The sequence below is a fragment of the Apodemus sylvaticus genome, chromosome 1, assembly GCF_947179515.1.
Source record: "Apodemus sylvaticus chromosome 1, mApoSyl1.1, whole genome shotgun sequence".
Lineage (NCBI taxonomy): Eukaryota > Metazoa > Chordata > Mammalia > Rodentia > Muridae > Apodemus > Apodemus sylvaticus.
In genome coordinates this window covers 38,977,455-39,002,954 of record NC_067472.1, presented here as the reverse complement: position 1 = coordinate 39,002,954, position 25,500 = coordinate 38,977,455, and the positions used below count along the sequence as shown (strand labels likewise).

Genomic DNA, 25,500 nt, shown 5'->3' with positions numbered 1-25,500 from the left:
TCTGCCCTTCTCTCAGAGCATCATAGACAGAACACTTAGCCTCTTTAGAAAGGAAAAGAAATGTTCCTGGTAAATAATTTTCCAAGCATTTTAGTGTTTCCTTTTATGAGAGTGTCTTGTTCAAACCTTGGAGCAATTAACACATTAGGAAGATAATATAAACCTATCCCACAAATGATGTAGAAGGGTGAAGCAAAAGTTTTGGCAACAAAAGTACTCTTGAAGATCCGTTCTCACTGAAGAGGTCAACTTAGGCACCATTTAGAGTCTTACTTTTTTAATAGATGGAGAAAGTCCGTGAAGATACTCTTTTTAGGAATGAGCAAATATTAGCTTATATTAATTTTCTATGATATAGCTGACGGTCATGAATGACTTGTTATAAAACAGTGGTTTTCAACCTGTGGGTTGTGACCTCTTTGGGGGTAGAATGACCCTTTCACTGGGGTTGCCTAAGACCTTCAGAAAACGTAGGTATTTATATTACAGTTCATAACAGTAGCAAAATTACAGTTATAAAGTAGCAACACAAATAGTTTTATGGTTGGGGAATCATCACAACATGAGGAACTGAAGGGTTATAACATTTAAGATTGGAACCACTGCTCTAAGACCTCATATAGAATAAAGCACATGTCGCATGCCTTACATCTTCCTCTTAAATCCCATTTACCTTGAATTTCTTGGAGCTGTTTTGAAGATCCAGACTGGCTATGAGCCAGCTATCTGAAGGCTCCTTAGTGGACCAAAGCAGGCGATCAAAACTTTCATCCTCGAATCTCACATAGAGGCTCAGCTGGCTGGGGTCTGACACAGATCCTGGAGGTGTGGTTATCTGGTAGACCAGGCGCAAACAGTTCCACTCCTCAGCCTGCAAATCAGAGCTCAGCAGCACAGCTTTCTCCCCTTGTTTGGCAAAAGAGGTGTCCACATAAACATAATGTCCTAAAACAGAGAGGATCAAAAACAAGGAATTAGTCTTCTGTTGCAACTTGTAAAAAAGACAGATGTCTGGTCTGTTAAAACTGTAGGAGGGCAGAGCTTGCATTGTATCTGCCCAACAGTATTACCTCAACACTGGGTCTCTGGTCTCCTGTGAGATGGCCACATCTACCCTGAACTCTGAGGGCCTCATGCATTCCATGGTGTATTAATGCATGCCAACACATTTGTAAAGGATATCATATGACAGTCTCAAAGGTTGGATACCTCTACATGGTTTGACCATACAGCAGCCACTTCCCCATTTAAAAACAGGCTGAGGCTGAGATGTGGACCTCTCAAGAGAGTAGAGTGCCCTGCCCGGTTTTCCATCCCTTCAACTCCTCTGAACTCTGATGCAGGCCAGTGTTTGGTGTCTTTCTACATCCCACACATAAGGTCCATTTAGCATACTGAACTAGGCTCCCCAGTCCTTAAATGGGTAGGGTGCAGGCTCAGGGCATTAAATCTAGGGAGCAAGATGAGCAGCCTGGACCCAAAAACCTCCAAATAGATGACTTTGTGCACTCAACCATCTCCTTCCACAGCACCCCCTCCCCAGGACAAATGACTTAATTTGCATTTAGCTTGTATCATTAGAATACACTAAATTGATTTAGTTACTCAGCCTGGCTCTTGGGACCTAGCCAGACAAAGTGTAAGCTTTTTTTTTTTTTAAATTTAAAAATTAGCTTCCCTTTCCCCAGACTCGTTTCTAAGCAAATATAAATCTCACAGCTCTGATATCTAAATAGAAAGTGCATGTAGAATACATTGCATAGGGCTTGGAAAGCAGTGGACACAGTGGGATTTCTCCCATTCTGTCTTCCTTTTCTAATTCGTTGTTTTCCCCTCTTCTTTCTTTCTTCTGTCTCCTGTTACCCCCTCCCCAATTCCCCATCCTCCTGTGTTCTCTATTTCTCTACCATCATCTTCTGCCTCTGCCTCTATCCCGCTAATATGGATGCATGGTGTTCTCCCAGATGACCAGGATATGGAATCACATTCCTATGGAGGACGGGGTGGGTGTGGCGTGATGAAGCCAAGAATACTAATGTAAGTCTTCCACACGACTCTGGCCACTTGGACTCCTCATCTATTTGGACTCCTCATCTATAGTGATCCATTTGTTTATTGGTCTTTGGAAATGGAAGTTGTAGACTGCAGATGTCTACACATAAAGCTTCCAGATTTGTGCCTCAATTAACCCATTGCTTCCTATCATGTGGCTGCCCACACTGCCCCTGGTAGATTGGGTCCTTAATACTGATACCAAAAAGCTCTGAAGTACGCATATTTTGCTTGATTTTCTTCAGCTCATCTTCCCACACTTATTGCCCCAACTGGCCATCACAGCTAGGATCTCTGCATCGGTGGCCAGTTCCGACAGGCCAGCAGCTGCTCAGTCAATGGTCAGCATCCATGTAGGATGTAGAATGCCATCTTGCTAAGCCGGAAGATTCCAAGATCAAGCTTATCTCCACTAAGCAATCTTCACGTGGCAGCTGCTCATGAGTGACAATAGATTTGAGAGCTATCTCAGGCCACCACGAGGTAAGTCTGACCCTTAAAGCTTTTGCCACCACCAGGTGTTATGTGTACAACTAGTCCTCAGGTCCCAGGCACTGCCCTAAATGCATGGTACCCATTCGCCATCCACAAGCTGTGGTGCCTACTGTCTCTCAGTCATGAAACTGAGCTCTAGATACCAAGGGGTTTGTTAGTAAAGATTTGGATCACTGTGATCTGAGAGGATGTGTACATATCATCCTGTTTTCACTGCTCTTTGTCCAGGACATCTCAGTAGGTAGGAAGTGAAGTGGAGTGGAGAAGTGACTGTATACTGGTTAGATTTTTGTCAGTTTGAGTCAAGCTAGAGTCATCTGAGGAGAGGGGACCTCAGTGGAGAAAACACCTCTATTAGTTGCCTTATAGGAAAGCCCATGGGGCAGTTTTTTGATTGATGGTTGAGGTGGGTGGGCCCAACCCACTTCGGGCAACACCATCCCTAGGAAGGTTGTCCTGGGGTGCATAAGAAATCAAACTGAGCAAGTCAGGAGGAGCATGATTTCTGCTTTAGCTCCTGCTTCCAGGTACTTGTCTTGTGTTCTTGCTCTGACTCCCCTCAGAGATGGTTCTCATCTGAAAATTGAAAGCAGAAAGAAACCCTTTCATGCCCAAGTTGCTTTCAGTCATCGTCTTTTTGACACCCATAGAACCCTAACTAAGACCAATGGGGAGGTGTGGAGAGCGCTGCTTTTCCTGCAGAAGTAAAGGGGTGGGAAGTGAGACATAAGAGCGGAAAGAACAAAGTGCACTGTGGCTGCCAGCATTCATGACAAATCCCAAAGCTGCTGCTCTAGAGGCCCAGCTCTGCTGTGCATTTCCCAGTTTCTTCTGCCTCAGTTCCCTCCTTCCTTTCCATATTACAGCGGAGAAAGCTCAAGACTTGAAGCTGAGGTTTCCAAGTTTGCATGTGGAGTCATCTGGAGGGACCACTTCTACTCCAATGAAATAGGGCTCATTCTCTAGGCTCCCTTTGCCTATCAGAGAAAGTGCATCATAGCATGTTTGAGAGGGATGAGATGGCTCTAACTAGAACTCAAATATCACTGAATGTATGTAATAGCAGGTTCATAACACCCAACAATCAGTGATATCTGCCCACTTTGATGAGGGTGGTTATAAAGCCTGTGTTGAGCTGGGCACAGCGATGAACATCTCTAATTCTGGACGAAGGACCAGGCAGTAGGATGACTTCATCTCAATAAAAAAAAAATCTGTTGTAGTGGGTGGTTGTTAGCAGAGTGGTCCACAACTGGCTGAGGTTCCAAGAAAAAGAAATCACAGAATTCTCAGTCCTAAAAAGAACATATATACCAAACTCTCTTCCCTTCAAAGGCTCAGGGATCATTGCAGAAAGAGTAGAAAGAATGCAAGAGTCAAGCAGAGGAGGTGGATGACTCCAAGGAGGCATTGTCTTCTGGACACAGCAGGACAGATGTGCATATATATACTCCCAGTGGTTATACTACCATGCCCAAAACCTAAGTCTAAGCCAGACCAAACTCCAGTATGGAGAGAAAGGAGTTGCATATACAATCCTACTCCTAGTCATGGGATGGTCAACAATTATATTAGCTGCAGGGAGAGGGTGAAGTAACTTTCTCCAAAATAGCCCTTGGTAAATCTATCATTCTCCCATGGAAGACTACCAGCCCCCAATCTGTCTAGATATTCTTTCTCACATTGTATTTCCTTGTAAGCATATGCTAATGATCATTTGTAAAGAGCCTTTGAAGCATACACAGTATTATTCAAAATACCTTGATATCAAATTATATGAAAAAGTTGGTGCTATTTATTGAGAGTTTTGACATGTCATCTATAAATACTGACTGTTTCAAAATATTGAGATTCTGGATCTCCTGCTCAGTTGTAGGTCACACTGTGTGAATATGTCTACCAGTTGTATCAGAGTATATTCTCAGGTTTATCTAACCCAGTAGAACAATGCATTGTCCTAGCTTAATTAACCAACTCAAATGTTCCTAACTTATCTTCCACTGTCTAGTCTAAGATCACTGCTCTGAATATCTGAGACCACTTTTCATAGCTAGCCTGGATCCAGCCTCAGGATCTTTATAAACACAGAGCCCCATGGAGCTGTTACTAATTAGGTTGAGTAGGCCCTTGGACTGAAGCTGGTTGTAACCGCTGCTTGGGATTTCAAAGCAATACTGTATTTTGTGGTCATGCTACAGCTAAATTAAACTAGAAGGAACATGATATATTTAGAGGAGATTTGTGAAATCAAATACAGAATGGGCAAGAGATGGCTATAAAGCGGCTTCTCTGTGCCATAACTAGTAAAATTCCTGTAGAACCTACTTCATTAAAGAGAAACATACCACAGAGGGAAACAATGCCCATGATTTATTCCACACTGGTTAAACTAACATCAGGACTCTAACTTTACATAGAATTCACTTGTCATAGAATCTACCCTTTTAATACAATCAGTGGTTTTCTGTGCATTCACAAAGTTGAACAATCATCTCATTATTGTTGGATTCTAGAAAATTTGTGACATCCAAACCAAATTCCTAAATTCATTCACAGTCGCCCTTCACTCTTCTCTCATCAGCGTCTGGAGACCACAGTCTAAGGATTTATATATTTTGCCTGTTCTGGGAGTGGCTCATAAGTAGAGTCTTATAGTATGCATATGGCCTGTATCGTCCTTCAGATGTCTTTAAGGTTCACCTATGTTAGAATGTCATTCCTTTTAAGATGAAGTCTCATTTTGCATCCTGCAGTACCCAGCTGACAGATGTTTGGGCTATTCTATCTTCTGGCTATGATGAGCAGGGAAGCTATTATGAGCATGCAATGTGTTTTCAGTAGATGAACGCTCAAGTCTCTCACTGATGAGACCCTTATTCACTGATCATTAGCTCATATAGTAACTATGTTTAGCTTTTTGAGGAACTGCCAGAAATTCTTCTATGATACAGTGTTTGCATCCCACCCACAACATCCTCTCCTTTACCTATAGATAGAACTACGTATACCTGGTATTGCCCATCTTTTTTTTTTTTTTTTTTATGAGTCATCCTGGTACATATAAAGTGGTATTTGAGTATGCTTGTATATCTAATGGTTTATGGTGCAGAACACCTTTCCTGTGTCTATTGGCCACTTGTATGTCTTCTTTGCAAAAAAAAATTCAAATTTTTTCCTTATTAAAAAATAGGTTATTTGAGGATGGAGAGATGACTCAGCAGTTAAGAGTACTGGGTGCTCTTCCAGAGGTACTGAGTTCAATTTCCAACAATTACACGCAGGCTCAGAACCATCTGTAAAGGGACCTGATGTCTTCTTGTGGTATGCATGTGCACCTGCAGAAGACTATCCATACATTAAAAAAAAACAAAATAAATAAATAAATAGGATGGGTTAATTGTCATTTATTATTGAGTTGCAAGTCCTTTCATTTTTCCAGAGAATGGGAAGTTTGTACTACAGTCTTACTGTCTTTAGGTTTGGAGCGGGGCAAGGTGCTTGTTCAGCTAGTAGATTAACTGCACACACGTGGTCAACCATGATGTAAGAACAATCTTCTCTCACTTTCCTTTTTTTTTTTAAACTATGCTTCTGATGCTAAATCTGATAGCTGTGCCCTCTCCAGAGAGAGGCTTCTCATTCTTCTCCATCCTCAGCAGCAACTCCGTTCACTGCTGGTTCTCACCTAGTGTCATGTAAAGACAGTCCAGCTTACTCCTGGGAGGGAGGCTCTGCCTCCAGTCTTGGTAAGGCAGACCTGACAGCAATGCCCATATTGCTGAACTCTTAGGGCTCTTTATATGTACGAGAGCAACATTGCCTCATGTTCATTTTTTAAAATAAATTTTAAGTTTAAATATAATGACATCACTTCTCTTGATCATTCAGTCCCTCCCATGTCCTCTCCCTCCTCCCTTCCTGTGCTCCTCCACTGTAGGACTGATAGCACCCCTTTCCCTAATTATTATTGCTGCACATACCTGTGCACGGATATTTAAGTGCAACCTGCAGATCCATTCTTGTTATTTTCTGATTGTTTTTGTTGCCTTCCTCCACAGGGCTGTAGTCTAGCCCCTGAGCCCAGATGATGGCATTGCTATTCTTCCCTGCTTACCTGATGCCTTTCCCTCTCTGGATCTCACCCTACACTAGAGTGGTCAAGTGTAGCTCGCACGTCAGCCAGATGTTGGCTCAGACTCCAGCCACACCATTTAGAAACCCTGTCATTTTGGGCAAGTTAATTATAGTATTCAAGATTCGCTTTCTCCATTGGTAAGATGGGAATTAAAAAAAAAAAAAACCCTCTGATTTTAGAGCATTTTAAAGAAGATTCAATAAGAGCATACCATATAGTAATTAGCATATTGCCGAGCTTCTAATAAATGTTAGTTCTTATGTTTCCAGTTACCCAGTCAGTATGATCTTTTGGATGTCTGGCAACCTCACTGTCACCTTACGCTGTACTCTCTGATACTAGCGATTCTACATTCCACTGCTGCAGTGCCCCACCCTTCTGATCTGGTATCAACTCCTCCACTGCACAGATGACCCCTTCTGCCCTTCACAGCTATATCCATTTGGCTAGTGCTTCTCTGCTACTGGGCACACAGCCTTTTCTCATTCCCAACCTCTCCCTAGCTGTCCATTCTGTTGTCCAATTATGCTCTGCATTAAACAGTCATCTCTGGAGCCACCAGCTGATCAAAGCCTTCTGCAGAGCAATACATCCAAACCAAGTGGCAAGTATTCCTTTCTACCAAGGACCAGATTCCTATTCTTGAGTTAGGCTCTTCCAAAGACTTGTATCCCAGTTCCATGTAAGCCATAAACTTACATTTGAAAGAATTGTGATTTTCTGGTATATCAAAGGCTTATCAAAAAGAAAAATTTCTGAATATATATGGAAAATGCGGTGGGTAAGGGTTCCCAACAGCAGTTGGTCACATGGAAATGGTTCTCTTGCAGTGAACCTGAGTTCTGTTCCCTGCACTCATGTTGGGCAGCACTCAGATGGCTGTAAGGACAGTTTAAGGTGGTCTGATACCTCTGGCCTTCCTGGGTGCCTGCAATCAGTTGTACATTTCCCCATACACACACCTAAAAACAAACAGTTGGCTACTTGAAAATAATTGGAATAACACTCTTCAAATGTTAAAGGAACTCTAGTAAACAGTTGAGTATTAGTGTCCAGTTTTCTCAACCAGATTCATAATCATCAATAAATCTACTGATTACTTCTAGCAAAAAATATTGTTTGAAAATTCCTAGCACAAATACCTGTCATTTTCATATTCTCTCCTATTTGAGGTTCCTAATTTTCTGGAATGTTACCCTGTTATTATTTTTTTAAATCATAATTTTAATAATAGAAAAATGAGCATAACGTTTAAGAATTCTTAACTTATCTCTTAAGAAACAGACTTAGCTGAGCATAGCTGCAGACCTCAGCTGCCTGGAGGCAGAAGTGAGGGGGCACGAGTTCAAGGCCAGCCAGAGGAAGTTCAGTGGTAAAGCAAATGCACAATATGCACAAACAAGGTCCTGTGCACAATCCCCAATATGAAAGAGGAGAGAGAGATAAAGAGAGAGAAGAGAGGAAGAGGGAGAGGGAGAGGGAGACACAGAGGAAAGAGAGGGAGAGCACTGATATTTGTTATTCAATGGATTCTTCATCTTTATTCTTGTATCTTATTCCTATCAGATCATCCTATGAAGCAGAACCAGAGAGTCACAAAAGTTAACCCATCATCTCATGGTCACAGCCAGAAACAAAGGCATGGCTGACAGTGCCGGCCCTTTCCTTGTACCATGCTGTCTCCAAATACTTTCTTCTCTACCACATTTGTTATCTTATATTTTCACAATCATATTCATAGTACTATAAGAAGAAGAACTTGTCTTTCATCACAGTGACTTATATCCTTGGCGAGAAGTAAATATTTCTGTTGTGAGCAAACTCTTATTCTTTTTCTTTATTCTGGGAGCAGATACTTCTGTGTGGGAGCTTTTGAGACCTTTCTATTAGTATCATGCCTGCTGGGTACACAACCACTAGATTTTAACACATTGCCTCTAATACTGAAGGTTCTAAACACATCAAGGTTTCCAACACTTACATGTCTTACAACTGATTTATAGCAGTGTACTGTGTTGGTCTGTGCAGTAGTTTGCCATATAGTTGTCCTAGATATTTGTCAATCTTTCCTCACATTGGAAAAATATTGACAAATCATGGACTCACTGGATACAATCAAAGATATTTCCTGCTACATTCTGATTATCAGAGACCCTCTGGTTCTGAAGACCTCCCCACCCCAAAGTAAATTGTCCTGGAGATATGGCAGCAAGGGCATGAAGGTTTACAGAGTCACTCTACTAAAGCCTATCTATTACGACCAGCCCAGATACCAAGAAGAAGGCCTCAGGATACATCTTTAATGTAATTCATTTTCACAAAGGATTTATGGTTTGTTAGTAGCTGGACAATATAGTACTCCACACTAGCTGACACAAATCAGCCCATAGGCTTGTAGGCCCCTTTTGAACAGCAAGGGTCACTCGACCAGGTGTTTCATGATGGCCTTTCCAGTATGTTTTCCATGGTAATGGCTTTTCTCTTCTATTGCTGCCATCTGAGGTCTCTAGTAATGATACATGTCCCATAGACTTCTCTTTCTGAATCAGTGAAAGTATATGAAACCCTTGGCTCTAGATTTATTTTTGTGCAGAGAAAGAGATTTAAGAGGTATTAACTGAGACCCAACTGTCCAGAGAAAGCGATGTTCTGAGGATGTTGCTTTGAACTGCCTCCTTCATAGGCAACCCACTCCTAAAGTGTAGTGGGAAAAGTGGTCTATAATTGAGAAAGAGTGAACAACTTTGCACTTCTATTTGGGTCCTCATTGCTAAGAAACTCCTTCCAGAATAAAAATCTACCATGGCAAAGTACTCTCCTGTGGGAAACTTCAAACACTGTTTTAAAGCAGGAAAAAGGGGAACTTGCATTTAAAGAGCAAAACAAAATTACAGTGTACACATTTCCCTTAGAGCTCAACTCACACACAGGGCTGTGGCAGGGTGTATCCTCTCTCGGTATAGAAACGGACTTGTGTTCCTTGATCATTCATTAAACTCTAATCTAAACAGAGCCACCGTAGGTAGCTGCACAATGTGCAACTCTAACTCTGCATGATGATCTTGTCTGTATACTTCCCTTCCCAGGCAGTCTTTGCTGAGCTACATCTGCATTACTGGATACCTCTTCCAAGTTCTTTTAGCACCCGTTATATTAATTTATATTTGCCCTGTTCCTTGTCTATCATCTTTTGTACAGAGCCATATTGGGGCAGTCATGCACAAGGTTTGAGTTTGACAATGGTCAAGGTCAATCCCTGGCTTCCGGCAGGAATCTGCCTTTAATAGGTTAAAGCAGGAATTTTTATCCTAGGGTGGAGAAGCTCAGTGAAGGTTAAGTTCATTGTTCCTCCAGGTCTAGGAATTCCTGAATTAAGCAGGTGACCCACCCAGCTGCCAGAGCAGTCAAGACAAGGACCTCCAAGAGAAGCTAGACAACTTCCATCGGAATTCAGCCCGGGAGTCTTGGGGGGAAGGGTTTGCCCAAACTGTTAAAAAGTCCGACCGCCATTAAAGTTCCCAGCCTTGATCAGTGAAATATTGTCTTGGCCCTTCTTTCTTTTCGCCCCTTCCCCATCTATCCCTCAGCTTCTGTTCCAGCAACCCAGTTCATAATAGCTGCAGGCAGTCTATGGAATACAACAATCTTTATTAGGGTTTTCTATGTTTAAGGCCACACAACACATCTGCTTGGCTCTTAGTTGGTTTATTTTCTCTATTTTTAAATAAATGAGTAAACTCCCTCCTGACATTAGGATGCCTCTGGTTTTTTTTTTTTTTTTTTTAATATGAAGACACATTAAAATCACTCTCACTATGGAGATTTCTCATTAGTTTCTAATCTTATAATAATTACTCACTGTTATTCCTAAATTCCACTCCAGGAAATATGACATTTAATGGCAGCCAATATCTTCACTAGTGACTCATGCCACATTTAACTACCATAACATATGTCCCTACTGTTAATATTTTCTGAAACATCAACCCCATGATACATTGGGATATGTGAAGAAGTGTTAAAATGCACACTCCTTTGCCTTTCTGGAATGTGGAATTTGTGAGGAGCATTCAGAAGACATTCCAACGGGTGACATTTCCACATTAAAGAGAGCAATGCTTTTATTTTATATTTTTAAGTTAAACTCCTAGTTTGGAGGCATTCCAAAGGACAGAGATCAGCACTCCCTACACAATGACTACACAGCTGTCTCCAAGGACATTCCCCCTGACATCAGGGAAACTTCTCATTGTAGCTAACGCTGCAAAAGTTGTGTCAAAAGATTACAGAATGTTATGAGGGCTTAAGGGGACTGCCAGCAGCTATCTCCAGTGTAAACAGCAGCCAACACTGGAAACTGCCTTTCAGATGGCTGCACTTTTTCTTTAGGGCTATGCAGGGTGTGGTTTAAACCCTGCTGACCTCAGTGGCCCTTCTGGAAGAGAAGTTTACCTTAGCAACTATCAACAGGAAAGCAAGTGATGAGGCTGTTGGAAAGGGAACACAGCTTTATAAGCTTGGGCAAGTTAAAAAAAAAGCCTCCATTAGATGAGAGTGTTGCTCCGTTAGACACCAGTTTTAGGAATATATTCTAAAAGATGCTCCTTAGATATACTGACATGCTTCTCTATTTAACATAAAAGAGCTGGGTCTGGTGTCACAGCCCTCTAATCCTAGCAGTTGGGAGACTGAGTTGGGGGAGATTGTGAGTTCAAGGTCAGCCTGGTCTCTCTAGAGGGCCTCTGGCTGGAAAAGAAAACAGTGGAATAAAGAAAAACAAAATAAATGTGGACAGTGATGATGTCAAGCTCAATGGGTAACTGGCCTCACCACCTCTATTAGTCTCACAAGTCTATTGGGAGGGGAAAAGGCATCCTGCTTCCATGAGAAGTGTGCTCTTTATTAGGACAGGCGGCTCGAGCTCTCTGTGTCACTGCCTAATGATGCTGCTCAGAGCACAGCTGAGTACTTTGGCTCATGAATTATACAAGATGGTGTGTCAAATGAAGTGATGTCCATTTCATCTTCATTCTGACCAGAAGAAAATGTGCATGCCTGTGAAGGTTTCACTGTGGTATGTACAAACAAAAATATCTGAATAAGCATATGTGTGTATGTGTGTGTGTGTGTGTGTGTGTACTGGTACATATCTATCTATCTACCTATTAAAATAGTTACATTTTCTTGTTTTAAATTCTGCATCACATCATGTATATTAGAAAAGAGTAATAGAAAGAAGGGACAGAAGAATATTCTATTAAAAAAGATGTCAACACATTTCATCTTGATGTACTATATAGAAGATGGAAGATAGGATATGTGGGGCTTGAAGATGGGTCAGTGGGTAAAATGTTTGCATGCAAGCATGAGGACCAGGGTTCAAATTCTCAGAATCCGTATAAAAGAGGGGAACAGAACTACATGTCTGTAATCTAATGCTTCTGTAGTAACATGGAAGACAGGAGGATGTCTGAACCTTTGCATGTCAGCTGGCCTGACACATGTAATAGAACAGCAACAGCAACAGCAATAATAATAATAATAATAATAATAATAATAATAATAACAAAACCTTGTATGAAACCAATACCTAAGGTTGTCCTCTGACCTTCACACATGTGCAGTGGAACCTGTGCAGGTTTGCACATAACACACATGAATACACACATATCTACATGCATGTGTATACATCATACATGTGTGGGCACATACACAAGAAGATGCAATGTTCAGTGGTAGAAACATAATATTAGAAAGAAGAGAAGAAAAAGAACCCCATAACATCTGCAAAATGAGCATTTTGCTCTGCAATTGTAGTTTTACAACTTAGTGCAAGTCAATGCAGCAGTCCGTTGATGGACAGAGCAAACAAGAGCAGCTGGGACAGCCAGGCAGAGCACAGTTTTATACAGACATTTTCTGTTTAGCACAGTTTTATGCACCAATTCTCTTTCCTCTCAAACCCTGGAGTAGGATGTCTGAAGCTTGTGGTGGTTTGTAAACCTCTATCTTAGATAATTCAGATCTTCTCAAAACTAGAGGCTTGGCACCGCATCGGGTGCCTAGGTCCTATTTGTTTCTAATTGGCACAGTTTGCTGGGTGTTTGGTAGAGGACAGGCAACCATGCTCCCTGTGCTCATGAAAGCCCCCACTTATGAAACAGTCTGTATCCACCAGCTGTCAACCTCAGGCACATCAGCGTCCCTGAAGGAGACATGGTCTTCAGACACCTTCTAAGTGATTCAGAAGAGGCAGCTGGAAAAGTGTTTTGTTGTTGTTGTTTGTTTTTTAAGTGTTTGCTTTCCCAGTTAGATCTTAACCATTCATGTATGGTTAACTGTATTTGTTCTATTCACCTCAAGCTTCAAGGTGTGGCACATAGTGTTTGATAAGTTAACTAAACAGCGGAGCCGTCTACGCATCTCAGTACAGGAGGTCAAACAATAAGAAGAAAATTCTTGCTGTGTAGTATAGCATGTTCTGTGTTTCAGAAGCATTGCTTGCTTTTTTTACGAAGAGAAATACATAGGCATGTACTTATCTGAGGCTTCTAAGAAACCACAACAAGTGGAAGAAATCATGTTTCAGTAAGTGGTTTGAATTTTGATATCAGCACACTGACAGACTTAACTATTTACAAATCACTGGAGCCAGCTTGAGCCTCTCATCAATCCCATGAAAAAGCTGGACACTTGTTTCTCATTTGACGGATTGCAGAAGCCTGGCTTGGATACTGTATTCCGCCTAATGAGCAGTGGGCTCTAGATTCACTCAGATGGCCAGACAGAGCAGTTGGAACAATTGATGCATGTTCTAAATATTGCATGGCCCATACTGACCTTAAGAGACTTTGTTTGTTACATATTTGCAATTCTGAAATAACTGAGCATCCTGCAACTCTTGGTCCTGGGCTGATTTTTTGAATAAGCCAAGGCAGTGTGTGTGTGTGTGTGTGTGTGTGTGTGTGTGTGTGTGTAAGCCCATGTATTTGCATCACGCCTATGTGTAAAGAATTGCAGGAGTAATGGCTTTCACACTTTATATGGATTCAGTGGCTGATTATTTGTAAAATAACTAATACAAAGTAGTAGTTTAAAATATAAGTTAACCAATGAAGTTTCTTATTCTGAATTCCAGGACATTATTTTTTGTAATGTGATTGTATATATGCAAACACACAGAACCCTTTGTAGTGGTTTGAAGGAGGGTATCTCCCCATAGGCTTAGATAGTGAACACTTTCTTCCCAGGTGATGATTTAATTATTTAATTACAAATAATTAAAATACCCTTTCGTGCCATTTTCTCTGAATATACTTTAGAGACTTTATTATCCTTCATCCATTATCTATAGATTGAGTTATTTATCTGTACTTGTTTTTATTCCAGTGCTGCAGATCAAACCCAGACACATTCTATCTCCTGCATCTGCCCCACCTTGGATCAGGGCTAAGCCAGAGTAAGACTCACATCCTATGGCTTCATTACAGAGAGCAAGGAAGGGGAGGAGAGAGGGGCCGCAGGTTCATTCCACCTGAACTTTAGCATTCAGAGTGACTCTCAAATGTAAAATTTCATAAAAGAATCGATGGATGATGTAACTCTACCAAGGAGCTCTCTATAACCTGTATTTCTAACTCCTGGATAGGTCTCCCTCCTATTAGAAGCATCATATTTAACTAATTGTTGCCCTGGTGAAGAACATATCCTCATGCCATTTGCATTTAAAAACAACATGGTGATATCTTGTGTCTATGACTAAGTACAGACTTTATAGTAGGTACAGCCATGGGAAAAGGCTCTAGAAATGACACTGAAGAGTTAAAGGCGACAGAAATTTACACTTTGCTGTTATCAAATGTTCCTTTTTTGAAGTTGTGTTGGTTCTTTTCCCAGTGGCAATACATGGGAACATTTCTGCTATTCCAATCAATTTTGGAACTCAGCAAAATGATGGCGGTTTGTCTAGTAGATAAAAATGCCATTTTATTGAAGCTATCACATGACTTTTTCTTGCTATAGGTGAAACAGAATATTTTTACAAGTAGAGAAGCCACAGATAATTGGTATTCCCATCATGTGGCATTCTTAACTTATTTTGCCAGTGGGTATTAAGTCCTTTAGTACTATTTACAGAAATTCTTATTGAGGAAATTAATCCAATATTTTTATGGGTATTATAACAGTTTCAAGCGCATCATTTGTCATTGATCAGTATTGTTGTAATGAAGTTCTTGAGTTTTAAAAGTATTTAAAGAAATATTTAAATAAAATAAACAATATTTAAATAAATGTATGACACATCAAGGTTAGGAAAAGACACATGTGATTGTCGTGATGGCTGAAATACATGCTGTTTGTGGAAGGACTTTTTGAGATTATGATATTATCAAGTTTATGACAACCATTTCCATCTTGTTCAAGTCAGTCCAGTAGGACTATGGGGAAGACACAATGAAGTCACTGTAATAGCAATTCCTGAGATCCGAGATGCGGACCCCATGAACTTGTCTTTGTTGCCTTCTCAGCCCTGCAGCCACTCATTCTTTGTTTGACACTGCACTTGTTCACTCTCCTCTCTCCTCCATTCATGTCTCCCCGACCCCGTCTTCCCCATATTTCTGTGCACACTCCAGAAAAGTGACTATTTGCAATTTCCTGGATTCTCTTGCCAGTCCCTACTAGGATGTAAACCAAATGGTCATCCAGACTTTGGAATGCAAATATATTTTTCTAAGATGTGAAGATTCAAATACATATAAAATCTGGACTCTTAGAATGAATTAATATGTTGGGGGGATGCACAGAACTGAATCAAGTAGGAAGTTTCATGTTCTGCCTGTTTCTGGGTGTCCTGACTTGGATCACAACATGATCTCACAGGAATGTAGGTAAATACTTAATACGATGCATGTACCTAGTACACTATTTGGTGGAAAGTAAGTTCTCAACAAAACAAGAACTTAGATTTCATGTCTGCCAAGTCATTATAATACAATTCTACTGATGCATTTTACCGAGTTTCCTGCAATTCTAAACTACCTTCAGAGCCTTGGATCTTTTAGTACCATGTACTATTACTATAAATATCTAATTGTATTCACCCCAGGATAGCTATGTGACCCAGGCTTGGCTAATCAGATTCAAGCTATTTTGCTAAAGTGACTGGCCCTGAGATAAATCATATGACCAATTCAGGTAAATGTGGCTTGTGGAAAGAATTTTTTAAGTTTCTAGGTCAAAGCAGCTTTCTTTCTATGATCGACTAACTCTCAGCCATCCAGTGGCAAGAACTAGCCCTCCTGTCTCTGTCTCCCTGGTGCTGAGATTAGGGGCATGCCACTCCCAGCTGAGTTCCCCTTTTCTTTCTCACAGTAGAATGATCTTTGTAAACAAAGCCCAGGAAACAGTCACCCCCACACACAGCGATGGAGAATTTGATATGTAGCCACTGTGCTCTAAGTTCACATACATTTACTTTTTCTTATGGACAATGTACACATGTATGTAAGTAGTCCATAAGTAGTGGCAATTTTTATGGGTGTATATAAAAGCAATTTTAACTATAATATGAAGTATTATAACTACAAAAACCTAAATATTAGGGCAAATTTTGTATTGAATATGTTGGAAATCTTAAAAGAAAAAGGGATATCTTGAAAAATAAAACTTAGTACCAATTTCCAGACTGTGTCATCCACTGCTATAGTTAAAATAATTTCATAGTTTAATTTTAGGTAATAATTGCAATAGGTCTGATGTCTGTATAGTAAATACATGTTTTAAGAATATTTACCTTGCCAACACTAGCTGAACACTTAACTCACTCTAATAAACATGCTGTCTTAGTGACAATATATAATTCAAGCAGTTTATATTAATACAAAATAAAAACACCATACTCTTGAGGTTTAACTTCTCTTGGTGTTTGGCTTCTGATTTTCAGCATCTTGTTGACTTGGGATATAGATACAAAAATCTTGGATCAGAGAGATGTGATCAATCTTAGGAGAAGGCAGTAGTTGTTAGATGAGGCAGAGTTAAGATGAAGCAAAGGCAGACCATAAGTAGTGACATATGCATTTTATTCCAGGACTTGAGATACAGACGTAGGTAGATGTCTGTAAGTAATTTCAAGTCAGCACAATCTACATTGTAAGTTCCAGGCTAGCTAGAGCTGTATAGGAAGACTCAGGCATTAAAAGGGGACTTTTAGGGGTGGGTAGAACCAGACAAATAAGCTGAAGGAAATTTAAGAAAGCCCTAGAAAACATCTTATCATTCAGAATCTATTGGAGGTCTGAATGTCTGAGAAGATCAAGATTGGGGAATAGCTTTAGAATAAAACCTAACTGTAGAGAAAAGCTTAAGATAGACAGACACAGCTTTTGGAATAGGGCAGCATAAGGGCAAGATGTAGCTGCTAGAGTTTCCCGGTATCATGGCAGATCCATCAGGATTCCTCACTGGAGGAATCAGATTTAATAGGGCTTACAAAATAAGGCTTCAGTTGTTGCGCCAAGAGATTGAGTTACCATTGTTTCTGAGCTAAGTTTGTAAGGTAGTTTTCTTCTCACAGTGGTTCCAAAGAGAAAGATGGGTTCACCTGATGTGCACCACAAAGGCTGTGGGGGCTTTGAAGCATAGATGGGGCTGGCGTGGCAGTGGCCCATCAGTGGGAACCTAGTGAGCTGGGTCTTGAGATTTTGGAGTTCTGAGTCAGAGTCTCCATAAGATAATAACAGGTCTGCCATTGCCTGCCAGTTCATGGCCAACCAGCTCCATGGGGCAGAGAGTTGCCAGTGACCAGCAGTAGTGTGGGAAGCTTTACAGTTGATTTTTTTTTTTTAATATTTCCTGCAACAGGTGGTAAACTAACATGTTGGACAAGACTCCATTAGAAATTTAAGATTATTAGCTGGAGAGTTAGAGTTTTATTTGATTTATTTTTTTATTTTGTTAAGTGAGCACTGAGATGAGTCATGTGTTGAAACAAAGAAATCAGCTCTGAGGTCCGCTGATGTGGGGAGTTACAGGCTGCTCTGAGTCAGGAGAGAGAAAAAGAATGAAGTTGCCTACTTCTTAGGGCAGAGATGGATTGAACGGTGAATTTAAAATTGGGATTATTTGTTTTTAGGATAGATTTATATAAAGATTCTGTCTGAATCATGTGGGGAATTTCACCTGTGGTTTGGAACTAGGATAGGGAAAATTAGTTACTGACTCCAGAGTAGAGAGTGCAGTGCTAATCATTGCCTGCTTTGATCAGGTATTAATTATTGACTGTGACACCAGGTAGAGAGATCAAAAGATAGATATTATATGGGTATTAAAATATGTCTGTGGCTCCAGGCAGAGAGCCAAACAGATAAATGGTATAACAAGATGGCTGTTCTAGGCAGAGAGCCAAACATTAAGCTGGTATAAGATTGCTTTATATGCCTCACAGGATACTCAAATTCTGTCTAACATGGGCCCCCATGGGAATCTTGGGTTTTTGGTCTTGCTTGGCAAAATAGACAAGGCCTAAGAATAAGAACATACAGTATTTTAGTTTACTTCATTTGTTTTGGATTGTTTTAACTTTCAAAATGGGTGTGATTTTAAGTTTTGTGGTTTTATTATTCCTCTGGAAGAGAGGGCAGGATACAAGCTTTCATGGTTGCCAACTGAAGGATATGCTATTTTAGAAAAAAGGTTTAGTCTTTGCATGTTTAGAAAAGGTGATTAAGGTCTTTACACATTCCAGAGTTATATGAATCAGATATGTGAAGGGAGACCCCCAAAGGACTAGATTCCTGAGAATCAAGCAAAAAAATATATCATGATGATACTAAAATTTTGTTTTAAGATTTGTATATTACAGAATATACAGCCTTGGTGAATCTCCTCATCAGACATGCTAAACTGACCTGTTTGAACTCCTGATGTCCTGGACTTTCAGCCAGATCCAGTCAAGACACAGACATCAGAGACTAAATCAGTCATTGGTGTGACCTTCTTAGGTCAACCAACTCTATTTCTCTACTTTTCCCCCCAACTTCAATCCATATATTCAGCTTGAAGAAGTTATGAAGAGTCGTCATCCCAGTTTCCCGGGTTTTGGGGCTGGAGGTGGTTATTATAGGTTGTCTTTCTAGGGAATGTAGAAATGTCTTTCTAGGTCATAATTGGAACAGGGAGGCATAGCTATAATTGATTGTATAGCCACAATCTTATTAATTGTTACTAAGCTGAAGTCATAATTTCTTATTTTGGAACATAATTTATTTTGATGCAAAAATCAAGGTTTTCATTGGTATAAATTTCTTTTATTGATAATAAAAATTTGAAAGTACAGGGCTTAGACCCAGCTCTTCTATTACTGTTATTATAAACTGATCTGTGATGATTAGGCCTGTGAGTTAAGGTCCAAATAGCAAATTCATGCCTCTGAGTTTATTGCTAGGGTGTTTTCAGTTATTTTAAGTAGAAATGGCTGAGAGTAGTTAACAGAGAACAGTCCCAGTTACTTTGTATAGATATATTGGTTTCCAAAAACATCAGAAATCACAGAATGTGACATTTAATGTTATTTATTCACTTGTTGAGACAAATCTGCTTCTAACAGCTTCCCATTTGTGGATTCAAAGAAGCAGCTGAGAATCTTACTTCCAGGTGAGGCTGTATATTTGTGACTAGGTCTCCACTGAGCAGAAAATTGCCAATCTCTCCTGCAGACCTGTACTGTCCAGAAAAGGGATACAATTTACATGTTAGGACAGCTTAGTTCTGCTGAGACAGAATAGGCTAGTCCTTAATTTCCTGTTTCTCAATGTCAGATGATCCTGGGCCAGAAGGCTGAAGGCATGCTCCATCTTACTGACTTACTGGGGCTGTAGAGGTAGGCGGCTGTCTCTACAATTTATCTCACTTCTGGAAGCTGTGTTAAGCTTCCTGTATATTTTCAGTTTATGTTGGTCATTCTCAGATTTCTGGTGGTGTTGAAAGACTACTTATAGTCTCATAGCCAACCTAGGCTATTTACATTGAGAGAGCATATTTGAGAGGATGGTTTTCACATGGCATACAATCTAAAGCCAGGACATAAGTCAGATGTAAAGTTAAGATATCCTTTAAGTTAAGATAAAGGACAGTGTTCTATCTTAATGACATAAATACTGGACTAGATATTAGGTCTATCTTATACTTTATAATTTACAAAATGGTAATAGTTGTGCTCTATTTATATTTGAAAGAAAAGTTTTGTGTTTTATTAAAACAGAAAGGGGGAAGTGTTGTGGATGGGCCTGGTGCTGCTTGTATTTTGGTGCTAATTCTGCTCTTCCAAGAGGGGCTGCAGACAAGGAGTGAGTCACATACTTAGGTGACTTCTTATGATCCAATCCCCTAATGAATAAGGGAGCCAATCACTGGGAAAGAAGATGGGACTTCTGGGTTGGACAGAGGAAGAGAAGAAGGAGGAAAGGGTTAGAGGCTTTTGGAATGGGGAGAGCATAAGGGCAAGATGTAGTTGCTAGAGTTTCCTGGTATCATGGCAGATTCATCAGGATTTGCCACCAGAGGAATCAGATTTAATTCAGATTACAAGATAAAGTTTTAGTTGTTCTTGGTAACCCAAGCGATTGAGCTACCATTGTTTCTGGGGGAAAAAAGAGCCAAAAGACAAAAAACAGAAGATAGAGAGACACATAAATGCTAGTAGGACAAGAGATACAGAGAAGACCCGCTTCAGACAGCACCTTGGATAGCTCCCTCGGCACTGGGTTCTTTGACAAAGCCAACAATAAGAAAGGATTTTTATCCTCTAAGCCCTGTTCTCTGCAGTGAGCACCACCCTTTGATGGAACAATGTGACCTCACAGTGGTCCGTGTCAGGGTCTGGCAGAGTCCTTAGAGCAGATCATCCTCTGTGGATGCTGGATCTTTGGTGCTGATGGTGATGACAGGGAGTATGATATAGAACAATAGATCCTTGTAGATGTTACAAAGTTCTATCATGGAACTACTCTAATATATCCTTTTGGTTTGAGGCTCAAGCTTCAAGGTCCATCTTTCTTCCAAGGGATAAGATTGAGCATGTGTCATACCTTATCAGAGGAACAGGTTTCATTTTCATTATTATAACTTCACATATAGTAAAGTTCATTTTATATAAGGCTTTGCATATGCCTCTTGTGCAGGCATCAGGCTTTCCCTAGAACTGGCCAGATGCCTTCACAGTGGAGATAGCTCTCTCCCTCTGTTTGTCACTGGAGGTGGCCACAGACTCCTGAGATTCAAAGTAATATTCTACTCACGATGTTCTTTGGCTGTGTTTGCTGATGGTGTCAGGGGATCACAGAAAAAATTTGTGAAAATCAGACTCATTCCAAATGGCTTATTTACTGAATTGAGGGCAAGGCACTTGGGTCATTATTCAAAACAGAAGACCTTTGAATAACATCAGTGTTTGAAAGGAATTAGGCAGATGAGGAGAAAACCCCACACTTTAAGTAAAGACCGAGCAAGGGACAATACGGCACCAGAGACAAGAATCAGTAGTTACATAATAACTTTCCAGCATGAGATGTGACTCTGTGGAGCCAGAGCTGTGATAGTTGCTCATTCAACAGCATTGACAGAGTAGCTTCTCCATGCCAGTGACTGTTTCAGACTTTAGACACATAGCTGTAAACAAAAGAGTTTGTTTAAAGCATCATATAAGCTTTTTTTGGCAATCTGAAGCTAGGTTACTTTTCATAAGCTTGCTGGGGTAATGGACAGGATATAATATTAGGTGGAGGCAAAACCATACCTGATAGGGAAAGGACAGGAATAGAATGTGAAAAGCCTGAGTAGAAATCAGCACGAGTGTCCCACTCAACAAAAACCAAGCACCAGCATAGAAACTGAGAATTGCCAGCAGATGGTTTCCTGTGATATTTGGGGCCCAAATAGGACTATGTAACACAGCGGTACCCAGTTGAATGTCTTTAAGATCATGGAACATTAACCTTAGACAAGAGCTGAGGAGCCATTTAGTCTAAGTTCTTCTCTAGATGGCTCTGAAGCCTGTCAGCTAGGGTATGGTAGAGCTAGATGGAGCCTGCTCATTTGCACTGGAGTGGACACAAGCTGCTTCTCTGTCTGATTTTCACATTTTAATTGTGTCTAGCAGAAGCACTCCTCAGTAAAATGTCATCTAATTGACTTCCAGCAATGAATGAAAAACTGAGGTGCCTCAGACCAATTGTTTTTGTTTTCTTCCATGGGTCTGGTAGAAAGGGCAAAGGAAAAGAAAAAGGGAAAAGTTAAAGGATTGTTGGACATTGGTTCTAATTGGGCTCCCCAAATCACACGGGAATCTGTGTCCAGATGCTGAGGGGCCCTGTTCCTAATATGTGTTTTGATTGGCCAATGAAGATGCTAACAGCCAATGGCTGGGCAGGGAGATGGAGGCAGGATTTTCAGATTTACTGGACAAGGGATGAAGGGAGGAAGAAAAAGCAGAATCACCACGATGAGAAAGTAGAGAGATCAGACTTAAGAGCCGCAGGGGAAAAAGCATGTAAGAGTCAGGGAAATTGTCCCAGGGGCCACTTCCTCACTTGGGTCTGGGGTAGAAGAAATAAAAATACAGATTTATTAACTTGGGAATATCGGAGAGGAGTTTGTTAGCAACATGGAGGTTCAGGAGTGGCTCTGCCATTGAGCTAGTTAAGGCATATCAAAATATAAAGTAAGTGTGTGTGTGTGTGTGTGTGTGTGTGTCTTTTCATTCTCAAATTCAGAGAACTCTGGTGTGTGGCAAGAAGTAAAAGCACCTACCAGGAGCTCAGATCAGTTTAACAGAATACCACTCTAGGGATGCAGGAAGGCATCCACATGCAAGGATAACTGTCAGCCTTTTCTCTAGTTGCTTCTGTCATGTGATTGATAGATCAGACAGTTGTGAGAAACCTAGAGGGAAGGACTTGTTTTTATGGCTTGTGGGACAGAATATACCTTTGCAAGAAGAGTTTCACAGACTATGTAGCCCTTTCATCTGTTGTTTTGATTGTAGAATAAGAAACATTTAAGAAGGAAAATCTGAGATGGGAACTATTTTCTAGAAAATCAGTTCAAAACAGATTATTATCTAATGAACCAAAAGTTGGAAGGTCCAACAGATAAACACTTGAAATAAGGATGCTGAGTTACTGTTAAGTGGCTGAGGATACAATTTTAATACACAGGGAGAGGACTTCTGGAATTGAAAGCCAGTGCTCATGACTGAAACGAAGACTTCTCTTTTTCTGTTTTCCAAAGTTGCTTGTAATGGCCATTGTGACCTCTGTCCTTCTGATTTTATTCACAGGAGTAAATGTCCTTTGATTCCTTGGTTAATTCTAAAGAATTGTGTGTGTGTGTGTGTGTGTGAGAGAGAGAGAGAGAGAGAGAGAGAGAGAGAGAGAGAGAGAGAGATGCCCAGGCTCTCACCTATACCAGATAAGTGTTCTGGCACTGAGAAATGGCCAAGCTCAACCTGATTTAACCTTTTGAAGAAGTTAGGAGCTAAAAGGAACATTGAAATTGAAGTTTTAGTGAAGAGAGCATCTCCTAGAGTATTGTCCCTTCTTTTTTTTTGTTGCTAACATTTTCAACATTCCTTTTTTGGGAGAAAGAAGGAGGCATTTAGTAAAAAGTTCTGATTTGCAGGTGGCATTGTGTTGTGAGTGGACCAGGTAGAGGAAATTGCTTTTTAAGCTTGCAGGTCTGGATGAGCAGGGAACGGGCTCTCCAGAGGAAAATCACTTCCATGATTGGCACTGTTTCCTAACTGGCCCTTCAGCATCAATCATTCTAGGCGTAGTCCCAAACCTGTGCTGAGAGGCTCATACATCTCTCTAGACTTAAGGCTGCCAGAGCTTGTAATTTTCTTTTCAGATACAGAGAAGCCCGGCCACTTCTCTGAATTTTTAGATTAAAAGACAGGGTTTATGGAAGGGAGGGAAATGTGCCCCAATAACTTTGGAGAGATATGAAGTCAGGGACACTCCAAGTCAGAAATGACTGAAGTCAGACCATGAACACCTGGAGCACTCGATGGGTGAGCACACTTATGTTTAAATATGGGAATTACTGACTTTCCCAGGGAACTCACAGCAGACACAAATTTGGATTTTGATGTTCTTCCTTCTCTTCCTCTTTCTTTTTCATTTTTAAAAATATTGCAATTCCTACATATTTCTGCAATTTGCTTAGGGTTGCTGCCAACACTAGCCTTTTGTGAACTTGGCAATGGTTATTTAAAGCAGTCATGACTCTGTCTAAATTTTCACATCACAGCACTTCATTGGCCAAATCAAGGGGGAAGATGGAAGGCTCTGTAAGCCTACTGCCCTTTGTATCTAGCCTTTCCTTTGGGCTTCAGCCACACCCATCTCCTGGCCTTCTCCAGACCTAGGAAGTGTGACTGGATGTGGGATGGGAACAAGGGTAAACCCCCCAGCACAGGAAGACTGAGTAATGGGCAAGCATGACGTGAATCCTTGGACATTCCCAGGAGGAACTTTCAGCCATAACGAGTCTTCAAAGAAGGATAATATATGAAATCCCGCCTTCTGCATTGAGCCCAAGGCTAGCTCCTTGAATAAGTATGGATCTTCCTTCCAATTTGCTCAACTATTTACACATTTCTGTATCACTTTGAACAATGATATCTTAAGGTTACCAAGAGCCTTGAGAGGACAAAAACAGAAGATTCATTGTTTTTAAAGGTACTTGGACTTTGTTGATCTTCAGGAAGGGTATGTGCAACCCTCATACCTTTACTATAGACAAATCCACAAGGTAGAACACTAGGGATTTTTTTAAAAAAATATTTTTATTTTCTATATTCTTTGTTTACATTGTAAACATTTGTTTACAAATGATTTCCCCTTTCCCGGATCCCCCCTCCTAAATATGCTTTGGTGTATGGAAAAATGGAAATAAGATCAAGGGATCTGAGGAGAAAGATGTTTAACCATGAGGATCTGAATTCAAATCCCAGAACCCATGTAATCTTAGTTTGGGGTGAGAAAGGAGTGTATGTACTTAAAATGATTGCTAAAAATTAGATGATTCCTGCTTTTTTATTTTATTTTATTTTTTGTAAAATAGAAACGAGACCTGATTTGGAGTTAAAAAATCTTCCTGACTATTTAGAAACTTTGCAAGATTTTCCATTCCTCGATGTTAAATTTGCATCTGGCCACAAGCTACAGTTTAGCTTTTGGTCTCCAAGTCATGGGTTGGCAATGATACATGGAAACCCAGGGAACAGACTGTGTAAACAAACAATCTTCCCAAATGCTCAAGCAACTCAGAGAACTGCAAACTCCTCTGCTGCAGAGGAGGGTGCTTTGTGCTTAATAAAACATAAGGAGCTGGAGAAGGGATGGGATAGGGGTTGTAGGGAGAAGTGGAGAGGGGAACCTCAGCAATAGAGATATGACTAAATAGATTATGACTGTGTTACAGACTTTTAGACAACTACTAAAAACAATGACTTAGAGATATGTCACATGTGTAAGTGTAGATATGTATTTATCACTATGGCACATAAAGGTTATAGTGTGCATTTACAAATGATACAAATAAGAGTCTATGCTTTTATGAGTATTGAGCAGTTGAGGGAAACACCATTCACCTCAAAGGAATGGTAGCAGGACAAAGAAGCAGGTCAACTCATCATCTGTGTATACCCACACTTTACTTGGGTTTTTATTGACCATTTAAAATAGCCAGCCTTTAACACACACACACACACACACACACACACACACACACACACACACACACACACATTCCTC

The 25,500-nt window shown here is 40.4% G+C and overlaps 1 protein-coding gene across 2 annotated transcripts in view; it reads right to left on the bottom strand.

Annotated features, from left to right (window-relative positions):
* The window catches only part of Mamdc2 (MAM domain containing 2), a 154,701-nt gene that overhangs the window by 82,366 nt on the left and 46,835 nt on the right, over positions 1-25,500 (bottom strand). For both annotated transcript variants that reach the window (XM_052188223.1, XM_052188231.1), the window contains exon 3: positions 674-945. In XM_052188223.1, coding sequence (XP_052044183.1) covers positions 674-945 — 272 coding nt within the window. The remainder of the gene's footprint in view (positions 1-673; positions 946-25,500) is intronic.